The sequence below is a fragment of the Phascolarctos cinereus genome, unplaced genomic scaffold, assembly GCF_003287225.1.
Source record: "Phascolarctos cinereus isolate Bilbo 61053 unplaced genomic scaffold, phaCin_HiC Scaffold_726;HRSCAF=1367, whole genome shotgun sequence".
NCBI classification, from domain to species: Eukaryota; Metazoa; Chordata; class Mammalia; order Diprotodontia; family Phascolarctidae; genus Phascolarctos; species Phascolarctos cinereus.
Window position 1 is genome coordinate 43,403,609 of NW_027556098.1, and position 23,314 is coordinate 43,426,922.

At 36.2% G+C, this 23,314-nt stretch overlaps 1 protein-coding gene across 4 annotated transcripts; it reads left to right on the forward strand.

Moving 5' to 3' along the window:
• The first annotated feature begins 1,522 nt into the window (after positions 1 to 1,522).
• Positions 1,523 to 23,083, forward strand: U2AF1 (U2 small nuclear RNA auxiliary factor 1). Of its 4 annotated transcripts, XM_020973865.1 has the most exons (9): positions 1,523 to 1,632; positions 6,291 to 6,378; positions 10,196 to 10,262; positions 13,771 to 13,820; positions 14,049 to 14,147; positions 14,535 to 14,668; positions 14,827 to 14,919; positions 20,758 to 20,946; positions 22,733 to 23,083. In XM_020973865.1, exons 1-8 carry the CDS (start codon positions 1,589 to 1,591, stop codon positions 20,927 to 20,929), a joined length of 747 nt encoding a protein of 248 aa, XP_020829524.1. In that variant the 5' UTR covers positions 1,523 to 1,588; the 3' UTR covers positions 20,930 to 20,946; positions 22,733 to 23,083. The 4 variants fall into 4 exon arrangements, with proteins under 4 accessions (XP_020829524.1, XP_020829525.1, XP_020829522.1 ...); XM_020973866.1 differs by lacking the exon at positions 10,196 to 10,262 and adding an exon at positions 9,334 to 9,400 and having other exon boundaries at positions 20,758 to 23,083; XM_020973863.1 differs by having other exon boundaries at positions 20,758 to 23,083.
• Positions 23,084 to 23,314: the final 231 nt, after the last annotated feature.

Consider the following 23,314-nt stretch of genomic DNA (forward strand, 5'->3'; position numbering starts at 1 on the left):
GGCTGAAAGAAGGCTTGGGTCCAATTCTTTCGGACAGGACCCCCATGTCGTATTTTTGGGGTTCCAGCACCTGTAAGCCGCTAGATCTTATCAAAAGAACTGAAAAAATAGAATATGAAATCTCTCACAGGAAAAACAACCAACCTAGAAAACAGATCAAGGATAATTTAATAATCATTAGACTATCTGAAAGCTATGAACAGCAACAAAATGAACCTAGACATCATACTTCAATAAAAGAAAACTGTCCAGATATCTTAGAACCAGAGGGTAAAGAAGAAATTTAAAGTATCCTCTGGTCACCTCTTAAAAGAAATCCTAATGTGTTTTTAATCTTTTCTCAGGGAGTGTTTTAGGTGAGTCTTTTACAAGCATTTTCTGTCATGGGTGAAATAAAGACTACCCCCATGCCTAATATTACATATTGTACATTTAGCTGCCCATTCAGTAATTGGGGACACTGTTACCCTCATTTAAGGAAACTTAAACTGTATGTTACATTATTTTCTATATACTTTTAATTCACTATATGTGCCCTGATATAATAGATATTTCCCTAGAGAACTCCCTGTGAGTGCAATGAGCCAGAAACTGACCTGGTCTGTGTGAACTTAGGGGAATCTGTATCTTACCTGTGTTTTTCTCGTGTTACTTTACATACAATCACAAGGGTTTTCCAAAACATGCCAGGCTGGTTGCGGTGGGGGAAGGGAAGGAAGCGGCATGGAAACTGACAAGATAATTAGAGAGAAAAGAAATACAGGCTGACTCTTAACTAGGTGAATTTAAGTGAAAATTAACACTGAAAAAAAAATCAAAGAAGAAAAAAAAATTAACACTGAAAAAAAATTAAGAAAAAAAGAGAATTAACACTGGAATTTAAGTGAAAATGAACACTAGGAAGCAGGTCTATAGAGCCAGCCTGCTGTATTTCTCCGCCGGCTACAGGCAGGCACTTCTTAGGCCACGTGTCCCACCACCCCACCCGCAAAGGTGAAATGTTGGGGTTGAAAGCGGGGGATACGGCCTTAAAATAACGCATAACTTTTTGCCTGGAAAGGGAAATTTGGGGCTGCCTATTCATTTATTTTGGCTGTGTTTTCAAAACTCCCCTTGATTATCACTAAGTTTCTGGGGATACGTGCATTAATAAGGGATGTTCTAGTCGCGGGGAAAACTTTAAAGTAAGGAAGGTGAAGGGGGAGAATTAAAAACATGGAAAAATTTTAAAACCCTGGGTGAAGTTGATAGGTGACAAGGAAGACAACGAAATACGTGAAAAACAAAAGGAAAGGAAGCAGGGGATGCCTGCACTTTCGAACCCACCCAGGGTGGGCCGAAATAGGAACGCGGCCGGCGACAGAGGACGCAGCCGAGACGAGATGGCGGGAAGGCATCCGCCGCGGAGGGGCGCCGCAGCCCCGCCCGCCCCGCTCGGCCGCGTCGCCGCGCCGAGCGCGAGCGTGATTGGCCGCAGGGGCCGGCCCCTCTTGTGGAGAGGATGGGCCGTGACTGACGCCGTCGCGTTCGGGTGACGTGTCCGCCAGCGTCCGGCTGTGGCGGCGGCAGCGGCAGCGGCGGGTGGGAAATGGCGGAGTATTTGGCCTCCATTTTCGGCACAGAAAAAGACAAGTGAGTTCGAGCCGCCCGGTCCTTGTTCTCGGGAGGGCATAGCGGAGTCCTGAGGCAGGCAGCGTTGCGGAAGGGCGGAGGGGGCCGCCGGCGTCGTCGGAGCCCCGGTCGGGGTCGGCGGGGAAGCGGGGCGGCCGTAGGCCCGGACCATGGCGTGGGGGGAGGGGAGCCGGCGGCGGCGGCGGGAAGGAGCGGGCGTCCGGCCTCGTGGAGCCAGTTCATTCATAAAGCCCTCGGCCGCCTCTGGCCCCCTCCCCCCGCCCGAGCTCGCGGCGGGCTCCGGCGCTTGTCCCGGGAGCCACGCGCCGCCTTCTCGTGGAGTTTTACTCCAAGTGGATGAATGGAGCTCGGAGCGGGCGGAGGGACGCAGGAGGCGCCGGCGGGCTGTTCGGAGTCGGAGATGGGGACGGGAGGGAGTCGCTCCAGTTTCACGGTCCCATATGGCGGGCTTGAGGACACGAGGCGCCGCGGAGGGAGCCCCGGGGGGAAGGGAGGGGAAGTGGTGGGGAGCATGTGCGCCCTAGGGGCCGGTTATGGGGGTGCGGGCTCCCCGGGCCCGGAAGGGGCCGGCCCTTTATGTAGCCTCTCGCTCCCAGACACAGCGAGTCCGTGCTTGTTAAGCCTTGTGTCCGCTCTTCACCGACCGCTGCGGGACGGACTGTTTCAGACTGGGACGCAATTGAAGTTTGTTTTAGAGGGTGGGCAGTTTGTCCTAAATACTTTATACGAAGCTCTTTCCAGGTTTATTAAACATTATTCTTCCTCTCGTTACTACATACTCCGTATCTCACTTGCCTCTTCCTTTGCAAAGGCTTCTTTTCCTCTCCATCCCGGAATTATCTCATATCTGGCTCCTTAGATTCGTAGCTGTTTTCATGACTCAGTTCAAGTGTCACCTCCGAAAAGAGATCTTTCAGTTCACTTAGAGCACTTACTAAGCGATTGCTGTGTGCCGGACATTGTGCCAGACGAGAAAAATTAAACAGCCTCTGCCCTTGAGTAGCTTATGTGTGCAGAGATGAGTAAATGCAAAGTATTGGGGGTCGAGGAAACTAGAATTTAGGTGTTTAATAAATATTTGTTGAATTGAAGGAAAACTGGTGCACAAATTTTAGTACTTTTGTTAGATTTCAGAAATAGATTTAGATTTCCAAAGATATAAAATATTAACACAGTTAGCCAAAAGAATGTTCAGGCATGAACCCTTATAGACAATAACCCAAGAAATGGATATGTACAACTCGTGAATACATGTCAGTGAAACTGATTAGGAGCTCTTCTCAGTTGGAAAAATGGAGGATGAGGAAGGTTGCCTGTGATGTTTATTCTCTTTTCAAATAGAAAGGTGCTCTAGGGTCTTGTAGCCACTTCTAAAAGAATAAGTGTAGGGAAAAGCTAAATAAAATAGCTTGGTTTTGGTGTTTGGTTGTTTTTTTTTTTTTTTTGGCCTTGGCCTGCTTGATTTTAGTGAATTGGATTAATTTTAGGATTGTAGATTTTTGTGTACTTAGAGCCAAAACCATAAAGGTCATCTAGTCCACTGATGTCAAACTCCAATAAAAAGTGATCCGAAAAAAATATGCAGGCTGTATATTGCCTTAGAGAAACACAATTTAATATTATGTTCTATTTTTATTTCTTTGTTAAACATTTCCCAATTACATTTTAATCTGGAGGGGTTGTACTTAGGAATTTTTTGTGGGCTAGGAAGTTTTGACACCAGAAATCTTGGCTAACCCCCTATAAATGAGGAAATTGAGGTCTGGAGAAATTAAATGACTTGCCCAAGGTCATACAGGAAGGAAGTGACAGAGTTAGGATTCCACGCCAGATCCTGTGACAACAAATCATTCTTTGCATGCAAAACTTAATTTTCCCAAAATTTGACATTAGGATCTTAAACTATTTGAATAACCCCAGCAACCACTTGCTTGAAACCATGTAAAACTTCTTCATTTTATACAGTACTTCTAAACTTGTAGATAAATCTATTCATTCTATTATTAACTCAGATTTCCAGAGACTAATTTTTTAAGCAGGACCTTTTCTGTGATTGGAACAAATTAGAAACGTCTAAAATCTTTATTTGCTTCTATACAGTTTTTGTTTAGGGGTAGAGAATTTTGTAACCCTTTGAGAGTATGGATTCTTTTTTTGTATCCCCTATACCAGGCAGTAGTAGGTTATTTAATAAATGATTGTTGATTGATTGTATCCTTGTAGCAAAGATCCCTGACAATTATACTTATTTAATGCCATGGATTGTGGGTCTCTATCCCATGATAGCCATTGTTCTGTAGTTTCCTTGTTATAGTTTACCCTTGCAAAAATTAGAAGAAATTATTTCTTAAGTTTTGTATGCTATGACCAAAAACACTTACCTGCTCTGTTTTGGAAGATTATTAATCCCAATTATCTTTTGCCTCCTTGTGTGTGTGTTTAACAGAAATTAACCATTCAACAGCATTGTGAAATCAGGCATTTCTGAGTGTTTTCTTACTTGCCTTTTTGGGAGAGAACTGGGGAGTTCTGGCTTACAGAATTTTTTTAAAATCTAAGCTAGAAAATAGGTATGACACTAGAGAAATTATTAATTTGCATTTCTGGAGCCTAGATTTATTGCCATTTCTAACATCTTTTTATGCTAGGTTCTACATTATTTCTGTTACATACTTTTTGGAATATAATTTTTTAATTAAGAAAACTAACCACAATTCAGCTCTGTACACTGTTGATCAGAGAGGGGTTGGAAAACCCCGTCTGTGGCTAGCATGAAATAAAAATATGCTTTCACCATTATTTTTGGAGTCCCTTATCCTCCCACACTTTTTAAAAACAATTCACTTTGCTCATTATTAAGTACAAGGTCTTTCATATTCCTTAACGAAGGAATACCTTCAATCCTTTACTTATAACTTTATCTGTGATTAGAATTTAGCCTTTCTTTGAATATTTTGTAACTGAATTGTTAAGCTGAAACTTATGGGAACTGGTCAGAGTGAATCTTCCAGGTTTGCAAAACAATAAATGTAAGTTGTATAGGCTGGCTTGAAACAGAAAGCTTTTTTCTTTTATATATATAATTGTGTTTCTAAATTAAATTTCACAATTTTTTTCTTTACTTGGTGATCACTCATAAGCAGACTACAATTTAAACAAGAAAATGATAGAAAATCTTAGAAAGGGGGAAGTGTTTGAATGCAAAGAGGAAAAATGGAAGTTGGCAAGCATCAGGTTCTAGATCTCCCCATTTCATTAAAATATTTTCTTTGAGGCTTTCATATTTTCTCTTGATTTGTTGGGAAAAAACAAGACAAGATAACAGAGTTTGTGAGGAGTCAGCGCACAGTATGTTTTTTGTATAAACAGTATTCTGTCTATATCATCCCATGCCTCTCCAATAAAAGAAAAGGTTCGTGTCTTGATCTTTCAGTTTTTCCAAAGAGATACTGAAAACTAAAATGAGTTCCCCCTGGAAGTCCAGGTTTTCGGAAGTGAGACCACAGAGCTTGCATGAAAGAACATGAAAATGTTTTGGCAGGTTAACAGCTGGGCAGAGGAAATCCGATGTTTTTGAGGTAGTTTTACTTATGTTAGATAGAGGCAATATGGTGTAATGGATGGAGTGCTGGACTTGAATCAGAAAGACTTAGTCAAAGCCTACATCTGATGCTAATCTTTGTGACTATGTGATGAGGAGTAAAGTAATTTAATCTTTCTGAGTCTCAGAAAACTGAGGCCCTTCTAGGTTATAGTGGAGATGCAGCATTTGTGAGTGGAAGGAATTCTTTTACCAAGGAAATTGTAGATCCTTAACAGATGAGTATGCTGGGTTGATAGGCAAATTAATCCAATAAAGAGAATGAATTAACATTAGAAAATGAAAATGGGGAAAAGAAACATAAATAGAATTCATGTCCTTATGCCTAATGAGAAGGATTTGCATTGCCATTATTTGGGAAAGAGGCAGAGGAACCAGAAAGGTGATAGACCTCCTATACTCTTCCCTTGTCAGACTACATCTAGAGGATTGTATTCAGTTGCAGACAGCATAGGTCAGGAAGAATCTTGACAAACTGAAAAAGAGGTGAATTGGGATGCTGAGACGATTCCAAATCATGCCATATAAGGTGCTAAAGGAATTGGGGGTATTTAACTTGGAGGTGAGAAGAGTTAGGGAGAGGATATTATTGTTTTCAAGTATTCAAAGAGCTGTCATGAGAAGAAAGAATTAGATTTGTCTTTCTTGACCCCAGAAGGTGGAACTAGGAGGAATGATTCACAGAAAAGTAGATGTAGCCTTAATATACCCGAGGAAAGGTTGGGGGTGGGGGGTGTAAAATTCTGACTAGAGTTCTTATGGGGTAGAACAGGCTACCGTCATGAGATCCTCATCCTTGGATGTCTTGAAGTACCAGCCAGATGACCAACTTTCGGGAATTAATAGAAGATGTTACTATTAGTTATAGGTTAGATTAAGTTAACTCTAGCAATTCTGTGGGAAAAGGTATCAGGTAATAAAGATTAAACTGTAGTATTGGTCTAGTTATGTATCTGAATTAAATGGAAAATAGTCTGGTAGTCATCGTGTGCTAATTGCATATTTACATGTATTTTTTTTTCCTATCAGTATAATCAGGTCTTGTTTTTACTTACAGAGTCAACTGTTCGTTTTATTTCAAAATTGGAGCTTGTCGTCATGGAGACAGATGTTCTCGGTTGCATAATAAACCAACTTTTAGCCAGGTTTGTGTCTTTTCTTAGATTTTTTTTGTCTTAAATCTTCGTCTAAGTTTTCAAAGACTGCTACTAATATTAAATAATTCTTTTCCCCTTTTTTTCTCTTTTATTTATGTATGTGTGCATATATTTTCTTTTTGCTTGTACTGGTCATTTTTGCAGGAGATGCTATTAAAAATCCTGACTGTAGTGGAGGCTGGTCAGGGCTAATTGGTGTATTTGATTTCAAGGCAAATCAGTCATGTTCCTATATTTGTATAATAAACACTGCTGGTATATTCCTTGTATCTATATGAAGGATTTCAGAACGTCATTGTTCTCATGGCTAATATGACTCAAAAAATGTGGACCTTACATGCAAAAACTGACCTGATCTGTAGGGATTTTTTACTATTTTTCTTTCCTTATGGTTTGTTAGCTGTAATTCACATTAACTGCCAGTTTCCCCTGCCAGCTGATTTACTACTGTGGGATTAGAAGAGGTAGGGAAAGGCCGTGCCAACTAAGACTTAACTTGGGGTTATTTGGTTGAGTGGTTAGAATAGGAATTTTTAAAAAACCAAAAACTTGCTAGAGTTATAAAAGAGATTTATATTTTGAATGCATTCATTTATCTTCTACTCTAAGTGAGCTTCTTACTCCATTTCTTTAACTGGAAGATAAAGGGAAAGAAATTTTGTGACATTTACTGTCTTTGAAATAAAATTAGGGTATAAAATGTGGGTTTCAGTATAAATTATTTATACATTGCTATTTAGTACCTTTCTACTCCCCTAGAGTTGAGCTATTATTACTTCTTGTGTTCTGAATGATTAAAATTCTTGTACATTTTCTTTAGACTGATGAAAAACTTAAGAAAAATAAGTCTTTGCTACTCTCTTAAGAAAAAATGTCTAGAAACTGCAAGTGGAATGACATTTCATGTATTTTGGAGCATTGGAGAAAAGTATCATACTTCTATTAAAAAGAATTAGGAGAAATAAAGGTGTAGGTTATTCCCATCTCATGTTTGCTATTCAGCAATTTGGAAAAGAGTGAAATATGATTTTCTGTAGGCTTTAATATCGGAAAACTGCAAGGCACTGCTGAGTTAGACTTCTACCCTCAAGGAAACACTAATAATTACAATTATAAATTATATCATATATATAAATATGAATAAATTATACCATAAATTTTAAAAGTAAGGTTTTTCCCACAACAGAAAGAAAAAATGTTAGCCTTTTAGAGTAGTTTTTCATGTGTTCTTTGGTTTTCATTTTGATAGTTGAAAAGGACCTACAGTGGTTAAGTAAATCTTTCAATACTCCTGTGAGACATAGGTTGGGAGGGTTCACCTACCTATTTAGATTTTGTGTTTTTGTCTTCACTGAGTCTGTAAATGAAATAGACATTGAGAAGAGGGTGGGAAGAGGATAAATATTGCTCTTTAGCTAAATGCAGGTAGAAATTTTTTTTTCCATTCAGAATTAGATTATTAGTTGTGACTTTTTAAAATCTGCCATGTTGGGATCAAAATAAAGGTGATTTCATAAACTCTTTTTTTCTTGGTTTCTCTTTGGGTGTGTATGTGATTACACATCTAATTTTAATTTTGTTTTCTAAAGTTAATTTAAGGCACTGTTTATCATTAATGGGACTCCATTATTCCCTTTAAATGTAAAAATTAACGTCTAGTGCCAGATGCAAACCCATGACATGTTTTACACATGGGCGCAGGATTTTTATTTTGTGTTATCTTTCTCAGCTCAGGAATCCTATAAACATAAGCAATAAAATTATTACCCAAATAAATATAGAACTCTCTGTCCTACCTCCAAAGTCTTGAGAGGACTGTGTCCCAGAATGCCTATAGTGGATCTGATATCTAAGTGGGTGTGGATTAGAAAAAGTTCAGATATTCAAAGGTAGAGAAGAGGGTTGATAATCATTCACAAAAGTTTATTTTTAGTTTTACAGTTCTGTTTAATGTTATATTTTTTATCTGCATACTCAACAACACTAAAATGTAATGTATTTCATTTGAGTTGGGGCTTTGACTTGGAGGTTCTATGGCCATTGTTAGGAATTCCCTCTAGCGTGGGAATTTAACCAATTGGTTTTATAAACTAGATATAAATCTCCTTTATACACATGTCATAGCAATGTTTTCAAGACTGAAGATTTTTTTTAATCTTCCCCACTTAACATTAAATTTGTGGTTTTTAGCATATACAGTACATTTTTGAGCTACTTACAGTGATAATGGACATTGAAATTTCATGTGCTATATTAGCTTACTAACTTAAACATGGTTTGTTTTTTCAGACAACTTGGTTTTAAGAAGAACGGTACAAATGTAAGGTTTCAAGTCTGCCTGATCAAGTGTAAAGCAGAAGGGCTAAAAGGATATTTTCCTTAAAAGAAGGAGCGGAAAACATACAAACATTTAAAATTATTGTATTATGTAAACAGAGACTTCACCAAGAAATATTTATATAAGATTGTATAAGGTATCTAGTTGACATTTGAGAAACTTGCTTTGTATACCAACTTTTGCTAACAGTGGAAGAAAACTTGAACCTACTGCATACTCTCAAGTTATGTACTGGTTAAAACTTTGCATGGGGATGTGTTTATATTTGAGAAATTTCAGGACATTTTAGTGTCTGTTAGTTTGAAGTACAAAAATGTTAGACTTAGAGTATTTATTATACTTTGCCATTTTAACTTGGGGATACTCATTAAACTAATCAATTGTAGTTCCTTCTTGGTTGCTAGCTGACTTAAAATAAGTCACTGCAAAAACTCTGTTTTCATAATATGATGGTTTTAGTGGTTACTCTTCAGAAGACACACACAAAATGTCTGACTTGCAAAAAAAGTTGTTTAGCCATTTGCAAACAAGTTGTCTCTTTGCAATTGTCTAATATATGCACAGCAGCCAGTAGAATTCCCCTTTTTATTTTTTTTTCCCCGCAGACCATCTTGATTCAAAACATCTATCGTAACCCCCAAAACAGTGCACAGACGGCTGACGGCTCACACTGTAAGTCCCACAGTTGGAGAAATTTTTTTAAAGAATGGTGTTAAAGAGCCCACTCCTAATTGAGACAATAATGTTGGCTTCTGAGCTGCTGACATAAAGCTGTTGCAAACAGGACAAGGTGATGGAACTCCTTGCGCACAGCAAGAACTTGATAACTGTATTTGTTCATGAAACAAATCATGTGACCTTTGAAAGCTCACTGATGGGACCTTTCTTTTGATTTGACGTTTGTTAAATGATAAGGTCCATACATATGAAACCTTTTTTTTTTTTTTAATCAGCCAATCGTTACACTGATTGGACCCCTGACATTTATCAAGTTCTTTCTATAGGTATGAAATCATAAAAATATTTAGGATTCGGTAAGGTAAGTTGCCCAAGTGTGGGTCTTGTTTCATTAAAAAAAAAGAGAAAGAAAGAAAGAGAAGTTAAGGAAATAAGAGATTTCATGTCATGTAATTATTGTGTTTACACGATGCGGCTCTTTTGTCCTAGCTGTTCTCAATAAGTTTTAGTTATTTTGTTAAATGAAGTTTTAAAGAGCAAATTCTTTACTTTTATAATTTAGTTCAGTTTGTGAAAGAGGAATGTTTTGATAAAACAAACACAATAATAGCATATTATGAGATCTCTTATGTAGTGTTAGGATGGTTCAGGAAAACTTCCCCTCTCTGGAGAAAATAACTTGCTCTTTTTCAGCACAGAGACTCGGCAAAAAGTGATCATCAAAGGAAACCGGTTAAGTGTTAAAAATTTATTTTCCATAATATAAAGTTGTTGCGTTTTGTATTTCAGACCATTGCCCTCTTGAACATTTACCGTAACCCTCAAAACTCTTCCCAGTCTGCTGACGGTTTGCGCTGTAAGTTCATACAAGTTCCTTCACTGGTTCCCTGGGCTTGATTGTCAGAGCTCAGTGTCAACTTAATCTGATCTACCATTTTAGTTTAATAAAGGACCACATTTTATTAAATGTGTCAAGAGACTTGTCCTATTCAACCCTTCCCCCAACCCAATTCTTCCAAAAGGGGCTGAAACTATGCTTTTTAAAGTAGTTTTGGTCTGCTCCCACTGTTTCCTCCTTTACTTGACCGTCATCCTAGGGGAAAATATACCAAAGTAAGCGTTATGCTCTTTTAAGAGCAAGGTACTTAAAATGCTTCTTTTTAAAAGAGATTGGTAAAATTTGGTTATTTGTGTGTGCGTGTGTGTTTTCCCCAAATTGCATTCAAAATTTTGTCCCTAGTTGAAAATAAAAAATTTTAGCTATTTCAGAAGTCACATTTTGGTTCTAACAAACCTTGCTCTAAGTATTCATAGGGTCACAGAGACCCTGAGCTTTCCTTATTGCAGGATATAGACACTAGCTAGATAGTTCAGGGGAAAAACAGAGGAAGAGGAGGTGTTGGGGAGCAAATCTGTATTTGCCAAATGCCAGTAGGTCCTTGGTGGAAAAAGTTTGAAGATCATCATTATGACATTGAATGTAAATTTAAAGTTTGTCTTCTTTGTGGAATTCAGAATTTGGTTTACTATAGTTTGAAAACAGATGGGCACTTGCATGGAAAAGAACTGTAATTTTTCATTTAGTAAATATTCCTATTTTTCAAATGGCAAGTATCATGTGAATATTCTCTTAAGTGATAGTTGTTTCAAAACAGGATATAGGTCAGTAATGGAGAGTCTAGTACCTTCAGAACAGTTTTATATTTTAGCATCTTGCATAGTTGAATATGTTTGGTTGTGGTCTTTTTTTTTTAACCCTTTGGAATTTAATTATTGGTGGGAAAATTGGAATTAAAAACTGGCAGCCTTTTAAATCAGAGGTGGCCAATGAATGGTCCACAATGTAAATACTGAGAAATTGCCCCTAGTATCCATAGATATAACTTCAAATCCCTTTTAAAGATCAACCTGTGCCAGAAGCTTGTGGTCTGATCTTCTGTTCATTTTTAATCCTGCCAGTTGAGGCACTAAGTGCATTATCGTAATTGTGATATTGATATAGTGGTACAGGCCTTAATTTCTTAAATGACTACAAAGTGTTTTCTGAGGATTTTTTTGTTTTAACTTTTTAAAAAGGACAGCTTCAGGGGAAATACTTAAAGGAAATATTTAAATACAGCTATACTAAATATTTTGCTTCTTTTCCTTTCAAGAAAAGTAGGTTATTGAATAATTGTGATAATTGCTTTTTACTCATTAATCAGGGGTTGTGTATATTCATCTTTCATTGGAAATACAATATTAAAATTAAGCTAGATATGTAATGTTGACTATGGACTCTTAAAACAATAGACATTCATGGTACTCCACTGCTTTATGCATGTAGCATAATAAGAATTGATTATATACAAGTATCAAAAAGCTGGTGCCCTCTCCGCATGAGCAGGTTGAGTTTGGTTTGCATCTTAAATATAAAGTCAGTTTAAACTGATGAACTTTAATTACAGGACCCTTTCACTGATATTTCCCAAATACCTAAATTCAGTTAATTGAAATTTAAAATTATTTACTTACCCCTTTTATGCAGAGAATAGCTATTTCAGTGAAACATATAATTCAGTCTGAATGATTGAATCCAAGTTTAAGAAGCATAAGTTTTAAGAGGAGAAATTAATAATTGTTTCATGCTTTGCTGTTAAAATCTGTTTTCCATTAAAGGGGTATATATGGTTGAGTAGTATTTTTATTTAATCTGTTACCTCTGTGAATGGTTAAAATATTTCATGTTTATTTTTATATGGTTTAATGATTAAATCCTGATGAGCAATATTACTGAGATCAGGACAAAATGTATTTTTCCCCATAGTGTTAGCCCATTATCAGATTATTTCTATTTTATGCTTTTAAAATTGTATACAACTCTATAGCATGGTGACATGGATAAAATTAAAATCCATTACAATCCCCAAATCTATAGCCAGTAGTTTAAATCTCTCTCTCTACCTAATTTTGACTTTTTATGAAAGCTACTAAATAATAACTTAGCTTACATTTTACATTCTCTTTCACTCTGGTGGAAGGTGCTATAAAACTACCAAAAGAAAGTGAATTTAAGGGCAGTAAAATCTTTTTAAAGTAATTTTTTGAGCATCCTGTTTAGTAGAGAAATAATACTTTATGACTTCACTTGTAAACATTTTTACAAATGATTGGTCACATATCAAAAATTGTTGAATTTGTTTTTGAATCCCTAGTAAATTCTGGTTTTTGAAAACAATTCATAGACATTACAGTTTTTAAAAACTGGAATCTAGAAGGCCCCCATGCAGATTAAAAGTGAAGCTAAATTAATAAATCACAATGGTTCTCAGAAGTTTTGTTTATACATTGAAATCTTTTTTACATCTTTGGGAACATTTGCAAAATAGCTAATGGGAAGGAAAGTGTGTTCTTGGCATTTTTATTTGAGTAAGAATAAGAAATTGTGGCCTTCATAGAATAAGGCCTGAAGTGACTCATAAAACAAGCTTGCTCATCCTTGCCCCCATCATGTTTCCAAACTATAAGGGCTGGGCTTATAGACAATGCAGGTTGAAGGCTGGCTTAGCATTAATGCTGGTCTTCTGTACTCTCCCATCTAGCCACCTTAATTTAGCAAACTCTAATGTCTTAATTTCTCTTGAGTAGATCCTTTTTGGCAGTATGTGAATTGTTAAAATTTGGTGAGGGGGAGTGGAAATGAAGAATTTCAGTTTGCTTAGGTAGCATGAATCTACCTAAATGATAGACATAACTTCATTTCATGTGTATAAGTTACATAGAGAAACATAACTTAATGAAAATTCTTTTGGAATATACACTAAGAATGCTTTCTATAACAAAGCATTGTAATTTCCATTTATTTGGGTGGCATACAAATGCCATAAATGTACATAGTAATCTATTACAAATTATTTTTGTCATGGTGTACTTCGGTTTTAATCACATCACGAAGGATTTTATAGCATTTTTCTCTGCTGTAAACGTAAAGATTTCCTTTAATTAGAAAAATAAACTTAACATTTTCCCTTCAATCTTAATCATAAATTTTAATAAATCTATAGCTTGGCTTAGGAGAAAAAAGGAAATCTAACATAAAATTGTCTAAATTGATATTAAACATTTCCTTAACAATTCTGAAATTGTAGCACTGATGCTGATTAAAACTCGATTTAACTTTTAATGAACTATTAAGAATGTCATGGGAGATTTAAAAATCTCACCTGTTTAAAAAGAACTCTTAGTTTTATTATGCTATATCTTCAACAACTGCATCACCTTGTGTTCTTTCTCTAGATACTTTACTGTTGTTTAGCTGTTTGAATTTAAATTCAAGAGGTCCCTCATTTCAGTATTCTAACCAAAAAGATTTCTCTCCTTTTCAGGTGCAGTGAGTGATGTTGAAATGCAAGAACACTATGATGAATTCTTTGAGGTGAGTTGTATATAAAATTCACTGTTTGAAGTTAAAATATTAGCATTTTTGACACAGTGCCTAGTTAAAATAGAGAATGTTTTAAGTGATTAAGACAGTGATGACTGTAAAGGCTATCAGATTTCAAAAGAATATTCTCTCATTAATCTCTTATATTTTCACTTAGTAATATTCTAATACGGTTGGTATATGAAGATGCTCTAACCTCATATCTTTCTCTCTACCTAGGAGGTTTTTACAGAAATGGAAGAAAAGTATGGTGAAGTTGAGGAGATGAATGTTTGTGATAACCTTGGGGATCATCTTGTAGGAAATGTATATGTAAAGGTGAGTAAAGTTATAAATGTATGCACAGCTAAATTCAGAGCTGAAATTGCTTTTTCTTGAGCCATTTTGTTATTGTGAGTAACTGATTACTGGTTTGTTTTTTGTTTCTTACTGCCAGTTTCAATGCTTGTAGCTATTTAATATTTTCTATCAAAATATTTATTGTGTAGAAAGTATTTTTAAATCTTTTTTTTTTTTTGCAACCAGGTCAGTGCTAATATATAGTAGAATTTTATAACGTAAAAATTGGTATTGAGGCTGGATAGCCCTTAAGTAATATAACTAGAAATAGATTATCTGTCTTAACCTTAGTGGCCACCTGCTTGTTGCAGATACCTCTAACTACAATGAGATATGAAAAACATTTTTGTTTTGTTCATTTCTTAGTTTCGCCGTGAAGAAGATGCAGAAAAGGCTGTCATTGACTTAAACAATCGCTGGTTTAATGGACAGCCAATTCATGCAGAGCTTTCACCTGTGACTGACTTCAGAGAAGCTTGCTGTCGCCAATATGAAATGGGGTAATGATGAGATTTGGGAGTGGTGTCCATTTGAAACAAAGTTGTCTTATTTGCCAGACAACTTTCAACATACCAATTTAATAAGCATGATGAACATTATAGTAAGTGATAAAAATGAAGTGATTATATGACAATTTTTATCTAATTATACTCCACAGCGAATGTACTCGAGGAGGCTTCTGTAACTTTATGCATCTGAAACCCATCTCTAGAGAACTACGACGAGAGTTGTACGGGCGTCGTCGTAAGAAGTAAGTCTTTTAGGGGCAGCTAGGTGGTACAGTGGATAGAGCACCAGCCCTGAAAGCAGGAGAACATGACTTCTGAGTTCAAATCCGGCCTCAGACCAAACACTTAACACTTACTAGCGGTGTGACCCTGGGCAAGTCACTTAACCCCAATTGACTTTTAAAAAAAAAAGTAAGTCTTTTATTCCATAATGTAAAAAATAAATATAGTTAAGGGAAAATATCATTCATTATTGCCAAATAAGTTTCTCTGTGGAATTTAGCCATCTGTACTTTTTTTTTAATAGAATGTGGGAGAAATAGATTAGAGAACTGAATCTGATTATAAATTAATAACTCATTATGCTGTAGCCATCTAGGTCTTGGTATTCTGTTGCTTCAGGCCCTGAATTTAGTTAACCAGCCCAAGTAAATTAAGTTGATTGGATTTCACATCCTGACTACTGTAAGACTAACATTTAACCCTCACTTTGAGAAATGGCCCCAACATAGGAAAATGAAAATTTAATAGAAAAGTGGTGAACATTTTTAGGTCACTGCAGTTTGATAGAAAGGGCCCCCACAATTGAAATGTGACTGTAGATGGGTATGTTTTATTGAAAACAACATAAAAGGAAGGGGGAGTCGGCTAAGCATTATACATTAGGAAGATATTCTTGTGTTAAGAAACTCAAGAACCAGAAGAGGGAAGAGGAAGATGTATTGGTTGAAAAGTAGTAGTAGAAAGAGAATAAAATCAATGTAAGATAATTTTGTGTGGAGGTCGCGGCAGTTGGTAGGAATGTGTCCATAAAAAGGAATAAGGCCAGTTTGTAGTGGAGAACATGTAAAGGGGGAAATTGTTGGAAAGGTATATTAGGAAGTTTGTAAAGAGCTTTAAATGCCAAAGAAAAGAGTTTCTATTTGATCCTAGAGGTAAATGGGATATACTCGAGTTTATTGAGGCAGGGAAGTAAAATGGTCAGACCTGTGATTTGGGAAATATCATTTTGGTAGCTATTACAAAGGATTGAGGAGGTAGGGAAAAAATCAAAAAGCTATTGTGTATAGCCTTGGTTATGTAACTGACCATGATTCCAGAGCACTGGTTGTGCTATGCTACCCACTTCCTGACATCCACAAGACTGCAAATCTTAGTCAACCTTTGTTTTCCCCTTTTTTAATTGTTTTAAAACACTTTAAATTGGCAGGGGGTGGGGATAAATGTTTGTTATTTGGAAAATAAAATGGAAAACGGGTTATTGAAATAATTCAGACAAGAGATAATAAAAGTTTAACCTGGGGTGGTTCTGTGTGAGTAGAGAGCAGGCAATAGGGTGGAGAATCAAAGAGAAATTTGAGGAGAGTAGAGTCATGGGTAACTCCCATGTTGAGGACTTGATACATGGCCATTAGGTTGCTGTTTTGGACATGTTGAGTTGAAAAGAGACTAGGAAGGGGGCAGCTAGGTGGCACAATGGATAGAGCACCGGCCCTGAATTCAGGAGGACCTGAGTTCAAATCCGACCTCAGACACATAACACTTACTAGCTGTGTGACCCTGGGCAAGTCACTTAACCCCATTGCCTAGCCAAAAAAAAGGAAAGAGACTAGGAAGATGAAAGCTCTGGGAGTTATCTACATAAAGTTGATCATTTAACCCATGAGAATTGCTGACATCATTGAGAAGAGGGCCCAGGTTGGAACCTTTGGGGTATGCCTGTAGTCAGGGGAGCAAGATATGAATGATAGTCTAGTAAAGACTAGATCAAGTAGTCAGACAGATAGGAGACCCAGAAGAGCAAGGAAGATGGTCAGCCTTGTCAAATGCTACTGAAAGGTCAAGAAAGATGAGGGTTAAGAATTTAATAGATCATTGGTCACTTTGGAAATAGCAGTTTTAATTCAGTGATCAGTTTGGAAGCCAAATTCCCAAAGGTTGAAAAGTGAGGAATATAGGAATATATTTTTTCCTAGTACTGCTATGAACAGGAGGAGAGGTACAGAATCATTAAATAGCTTACAGGGATTGTGGGGCCACATAAGGCTTTTTTTTTTTTAGTATAATGAAGCAACTTAGAAGTATTTTTAGGCAGCAAGTAAGGAGAAATAAAAAAAATTAAAGAGGGAGTGGTTGTACAGGCAGGGAATACTGGTAGGTTAAAGGCTGGCTTTGGCAAACCATCAGAGACTAGAATAAAGGAAAGAATGAGGGGAGAGTGTCAGAAAGTGAAGAAATGTGATCGTTTCATGGGAAAATTCTACAGATCATCTGAACAAAAGGAATAAGGCATTTGGGAAACATCAGGAACCTAGCTTGAAGGCATGGAAAAAATGTAATGGTGGGCTTCAGTTATCTGGACATCTACTTGATGTGTCAGAAATGTATAGAAGCTAATAATCTTTTGGCTTGTCCTTTAAAGGATAGGTAAAGTGAAAATTACTATTTATGTCTGATTCTTATCTACAAGGAGAAAAGTGGCAACTGATACCAAAATAATAGAAATCTAAAGGGAAAGGTGAGTTTATATATTAAATTTCATGATAGAAAAGCAGACAAAAGTTGGCATGATCTGACACATATCCCAGTTTGGGGAAGAGAAGATTTTAAGTTTCTGAGAAATATTTAAGTTTAGGTATGGGCCAAAATGCTCTTAAGAGGAATGGAATTTCTCAGGAACATATTTCTGAAGAGGTAGAAAGAGTTACCAGGAAGGGTAAATGGGGGAGAATTGTCTGAAGAGATAGATGTGGGTACAAACTCATTGACCAGTTTAAGATGTAAAGAAAACAGATGATGGAAGCAAAGGCAGATTAATAATATGGATACAAATGTACAGCATCATCCTGAAAAGAATGTGGCAGAAACAAATGAATTTTTACTTACCAAAAGACAGCAAACAGTATATAGGGAGTTAAAGCACAAGATATATAAAGATAGTATAATATTTTTGATAACTTCAGATCACTAGGTCCAGATGAACAATCACAACCCTGGAAGAATTGGCTAATATAGTTCCTAAGGTTCCACAGAACTAGAGATGTAAAATAACCCAATTTTTAAAAAATAAAAGAGTAGTCTGTAAACTGTAGAGCAACTTGGCTTCACTTTTCTAGTAAAAATTCTAAAGGATTGGCTAGGACATTAAAGGTTGTGTCTTGGTCTTTTTCTTTTCTTTTTTGGTGAGGCAATTGGAGTTAAGTGACTTGCCCAAGGTCACACAGCTAGTAAATGTTAAGTGTCTGAGGTTGGATTTGAACTTCAAAGCCAGACCTCTATTCACTGTGCCACCTAGCTGCCCCTTGGTCTCTCTTTTCTATTTCCTTTGGAGACCTGATTAACTCCCTCGGATTCAAGTTACCATCTATGCAGATGATTCTCGATGTATTTGTCCAGTCTGAACCTATTTCCTGATCTTCAGTCTTGTATCTCCAACTTAGACGTCTCATAGTGGAAGTCTTGTAGATACGTGAACTTAACAGTGTCCAAAACTGAACTTAACATTTCTTCCTCTAGTCTTCCAACCTTTTTATTATTGTCAAGGATGTTAATCATCCTTCCAGTTAACCAGGCTTGCAACCCAGGTATCAACTCAACTATCTCACAGATACCACCTCCCCCATGCCCACCCCATATCCAGTCTGTTGCCAGGTTCTGTTGATTTGGCCTTTATAAAATCTCTCATATATGTTCCCTTCTCACATAAGTCTCCTCATGTTTCTCTGAATTCTTAATAGTAAGTTTATCATTTCTTATAATGTGGCGATACTGTTATCTGTACCACAACATACGGGTTAAGGGCACAGCATTCCTGCAATCTGGAAAATCCATGTAAAATTTTTTGCCCTCCCCTTGTATCAGAAGAGTTATATAGGGTGTTTACAGTACCTTGTTGTAAAATTTGGGTTGATATTATACAGTACTATACATATGTTTTATGTATTTCTAGGTTTCTAAACTTTTTCTTTGTCATCTGTGGCTTCCATAAATCTCCCCAAAAAATCTCATTTAATTTCTAATGCCAAACTGCGATGGGGAAAGTCAGGATGGGGAAGGGATAACTATTTTCCTTTTTGTAAACCATAACCTATTTAGTCTTTTGGCAACTGGTGAAAGTATATTTTTATTTCTAGCCTTTTCTGAGACATCGACTTTAATAACTTAATAATCCAAATTATTTTCCAGGATAGTCAAACCATTCTATCTTTTAAAAATATGTGTATTATTGGGGCAGCTAGGTGGCACAGTAGATAGAGCACCTGCTCTGAAGTCAGGAGGACTGAGTTCAAATGCAGCCTCAAACACTTGACTCTTGTGAGCTGTGTAACCCTGGGCAAATCACTTAACCCCATTGCCTAGGCAAGATATATGTTTATTTATATATATAGATAGATAGATATATAAAAAATCTAAATTGTTTTCAATTAAAGTCGTCCTGTTCTACCCACCCCCATGAAAGTAAAGAAAAACAAATTCCTACATTAGTCGTTTCCAGGGTTCCAGTTTGCTTTCCATAACGGCTGAACTAGTTCATAACTCCACTAACAGACCGTTAATGTGCCTGTTTTTCTGCAGCTCCTCCAATGTGTCATTTTTCTTTTAATCCAATTTTCCTATATTTCATTATCTTTGTTAGCTTGAAGAGTGTAGTTGTGTGGTAACCTCAGAGTTTTCATTTGCATTTCTCTCATTATTTTAAGCTTTTCAGGTAGTTTTTGATGATTTTTCTTTCAAAAGCATCACATTTTTGACTATTTGTCTATTGGGACATGACACTTCTGTGTCAGTTCACAGCATACTTTGGATGTCAAAATTTTAGCAAACGATGAAGATATTTTTCTTCTAGCTCTAGCTACGTTGATAGTATTTGTGCAAAACTTTTATTTTACGTAATTACATAATAGTGTCTATTTTGTCTCTTAAATAATCTCTCCAGGTTAAATTTTTTTCCCCTTCATAAATGTGGAAAATTCTACTGTTGTTTTTCCCCTCTCTTCCTCTTTTCTCCCTTCTACCATTCCCTACGCGCGTGCACCTTTACAGTTAGGTCACTTATCCAGTTGGAATTTATTGTGCCGTAAGATGCTGAACTAACTCTTTTTTGTCAAACTGCATTCCAGTTTTCCCAACTTTTTTTTTTAAATATGGGGAGCCACTTCCCCAAACGTTTATTCTTGGGTTTAAGTATCATTAGGCTTTGGTGTGCATCTGTTCTAGATGTGAGAGTTTTTTGGGGGTTTTTTGAGAGGCAGTCAGGATTAAGTGACTTGTTCAGGGTCACACAGCTAGTGTCAAGTGTCTGGGGCCAGATTTGAACTCAGGTCCTCCTGACTCCAAGGCCAGGGTTCTATCCACTGTGCCACCTAGCTATACCTCAAACACCTCTTAACATAATACTAATATTGACAGCATAGCCAAAGATGTTAAATTTTGCTATTTGAAGTTGACTTGTATCTAATAAGTTAGGCTTATTATTATTCATAGCAACTGCATTTCTGGTTGGCATCATTCAGCTTGGAAAACAATACTTTTATAATAAGTCAACTCAAAATGAATCTTGAATAACTTGATTGGTTTCCTTATTGTGATTTGTCATTATTTGTCTGCTTTCCTATTTGGGGAATGGAAAAACATCAGCGCCTGGCTAACCAAACTTCATGTGAAATAATAAACTAATTTATGTAATGCCTTCCTGGCAATTATGTCCTTTCATCTTATTTTATTCTCAGTTCTTTAAATTAGTTCAGAAAAATGAAGGAAAATTTGGAACCATCATGTAATAATTTTGTATTTGTATACTGTCTTTTAAATCATAATTTAAGTTAGTGAACCACTTCATTTTATCTTTTTTCTATTCACAGGCATAGGTCCCGATCGAGATCTCGTGAACGTCGTTCTCGATCAAGAGATCGTGGCCGTGGTGGTGGAGGTGGCGGTGGTGGCGGCGGCGGTGGTGGTGGTGGCGGAGGTGGTGGAGGAAGGGAACGTGATAGGAGGCGGTCAAGAGATCGTGAAAGATCTGGTCGATTCTGAGCCATGCCATTTTTACTGTATGTCTGCTAGAAAGTCTTGTAGTTGATTGACCAAACAAAGTTCATAATGAGAATTTTTTTTTCTAAAAAACAACAAAACAAAAAAAAAAGATGGGCTTCTGAATAAAATTTGTAGTGATACAGTATTCTTGGCGTAACTATTTCTTGTGGGAAGTCTTATTAATTTTCATTTCTTTACCTCATCAAATGCATGACCTGGCAGTGCTTGAGGTGAAGGTAATACAGATTCCCTGCCCTTTAAATGTTTGGGGATAGATAAAAGTTGATTTGTGAACTTTATATAAATAGAAAACTTATTTGAAGAAACCATAAACTGAACAAGTAACTAAAAAGGCTTGATGCATAAAAATTAACTTTTATAATATTTTCTTTCCTGCTATGTGAGTGTCAGGTTAATTTAAACAGACCTGGAAACATCTTTTTTATTTACTCTGTAGAAATACTTAGCTGGAAACTTGATTTGTGACCAGAAATGTCTGCACTGTAAACTAGCATATTTACAGTAAAGCCAATTTTTTTAGTATAAAATATTGTCTTAGTGTATCTTTAATGGAAATTGATAGTGGTGTCTGTATATAATTAAAGGTTTTTTAAATGGTATTTCATGCTTAATGCCCCAAAATTAGAGTAGTGCCTAGAAGATCAGTATTAAGATTATGCCAATATTGATAGTGTCTCATAAGAATCCATTAGGGCCATTCTGCCACAATTGGTAGTCCACAAGGCAAGTTAAATCTTTTAAATCAAACTAATATATCCTAAAGGGTTTCTCCAAAAATCACCCACCTAAAGATCAGATTTATTCATATTTAATTTCTCTGCTTTGTAAAGTAATATAATGATTAGTGGTTGTGCATTAAAATTTCTAAAATTGTTAATTAACTTCTATCAGTTAATATACTATTTAAATGCTGGCAGTTGAAAATGTTTTTCTTTTTCCCTCCTTTTCAGTGTATAGCAGAACTAAGATTAAAGTTAAGAATGAAAAAGCTTTTTAAAAAGCTTTAAAGCTGAAATGGACAGTTGTCAAAGGCAAACCCAATACATGTGTCTAAGTGATTGACTAGAGAAACATGAGAGTTCCAACAGAGGTTATCCAAGCCTACTTTATCATGATTGTTCTATATAGTGTAGGCGAACCTTTATTATCGTGTGTGTATTTAAAAATCAGCTTTTTCACTGTATATGCAGTTCCCCCCTGTTCAATTTAATTTTCAGAAAAATGCACATTACTTTGTTGGAGAGAGCACCCTGCTTTTCAAAAGCTAGAAATTCAATAAATCTTTTAAAAGAACATATTCTTGGCCTATATTTTTCATGAAGGTAATGCTTATGAAATAAACTTGATAAAAAGTCTCCACTAATTGGTGAAGTTAATTCCATTGATTATAACCCAGATATGAGGTGTAGAAATTTGATACTGGATCTTTTTACTACAGGAATCACCATACTAGTCATAGGGGGAGGGGGACTTATGAAAATTAATTTGAAGTTAGTGAACCAGTTAACTTAGTTTTGATCATTGTATCTTCCCTCCAAAGTAAACATGAAATCAATCATTTGATGCATCATAGATTTCAGTGAAAACTTGTAATCGCCATTTAGACAAGAAAGGTAGGGGATGTTTTACTTTTTTTTCTTGATTTTTCCTGTGAACTAGCTTATAATTAAAATCTTATAAGTTTCTTTAAGCATTTTCACCTGAAATTACTGAAGATTTAGACAGTAAAACTTGAGGAAACCTACTCACTTCGTACCCTCCCCCTCTGTGCCTCTAATACAGGACTGGAATAAGGAAGAAGAGGAAAGTTTTGTTCCAAAGATGACATCACACTGTGTTGCTACTTCTATTTGAGTATACTATGATCTCAACTGGTGAATAACAGCTAATAAACTTTAAGTAAACTCATGGAATCAGCCTACAGGAAGTAAAGTGATAACTTTACTTGGGTCCATGAAATTTTTCTTTTTGATTGGAATTTATCCCAAGTGGCTTCTTTTTTTGCTTTAGGTTAAAATCCAATTATTTCTGTAAAATGTTGCTTGTCCATGAATATTATATGATGTATGTTTAAAAGAATGTAAAACCAAATGGAGAAAAGTTGTTGAAAATAAAGGTTTTTTAAATAAGGAATTTGCACATTGCAGAACTTCAGCATTTTGCTTTAAAGCCTTTTTAAAAAGGAAAGTCTTCTAAATGGCATTCTTTTGATAAAATGAATCTAAGTAGGAAAACTCATGAAATATTTTCTTCTGCTTCATTTCTGATTTGACATTTTTTCCTTCCTTTGGAATATTTTTTCTTAAGCAATAAGAAATGTAATTTTTCATCGTCCTGATTATTGGATTTTTTTTCTTAAAATGA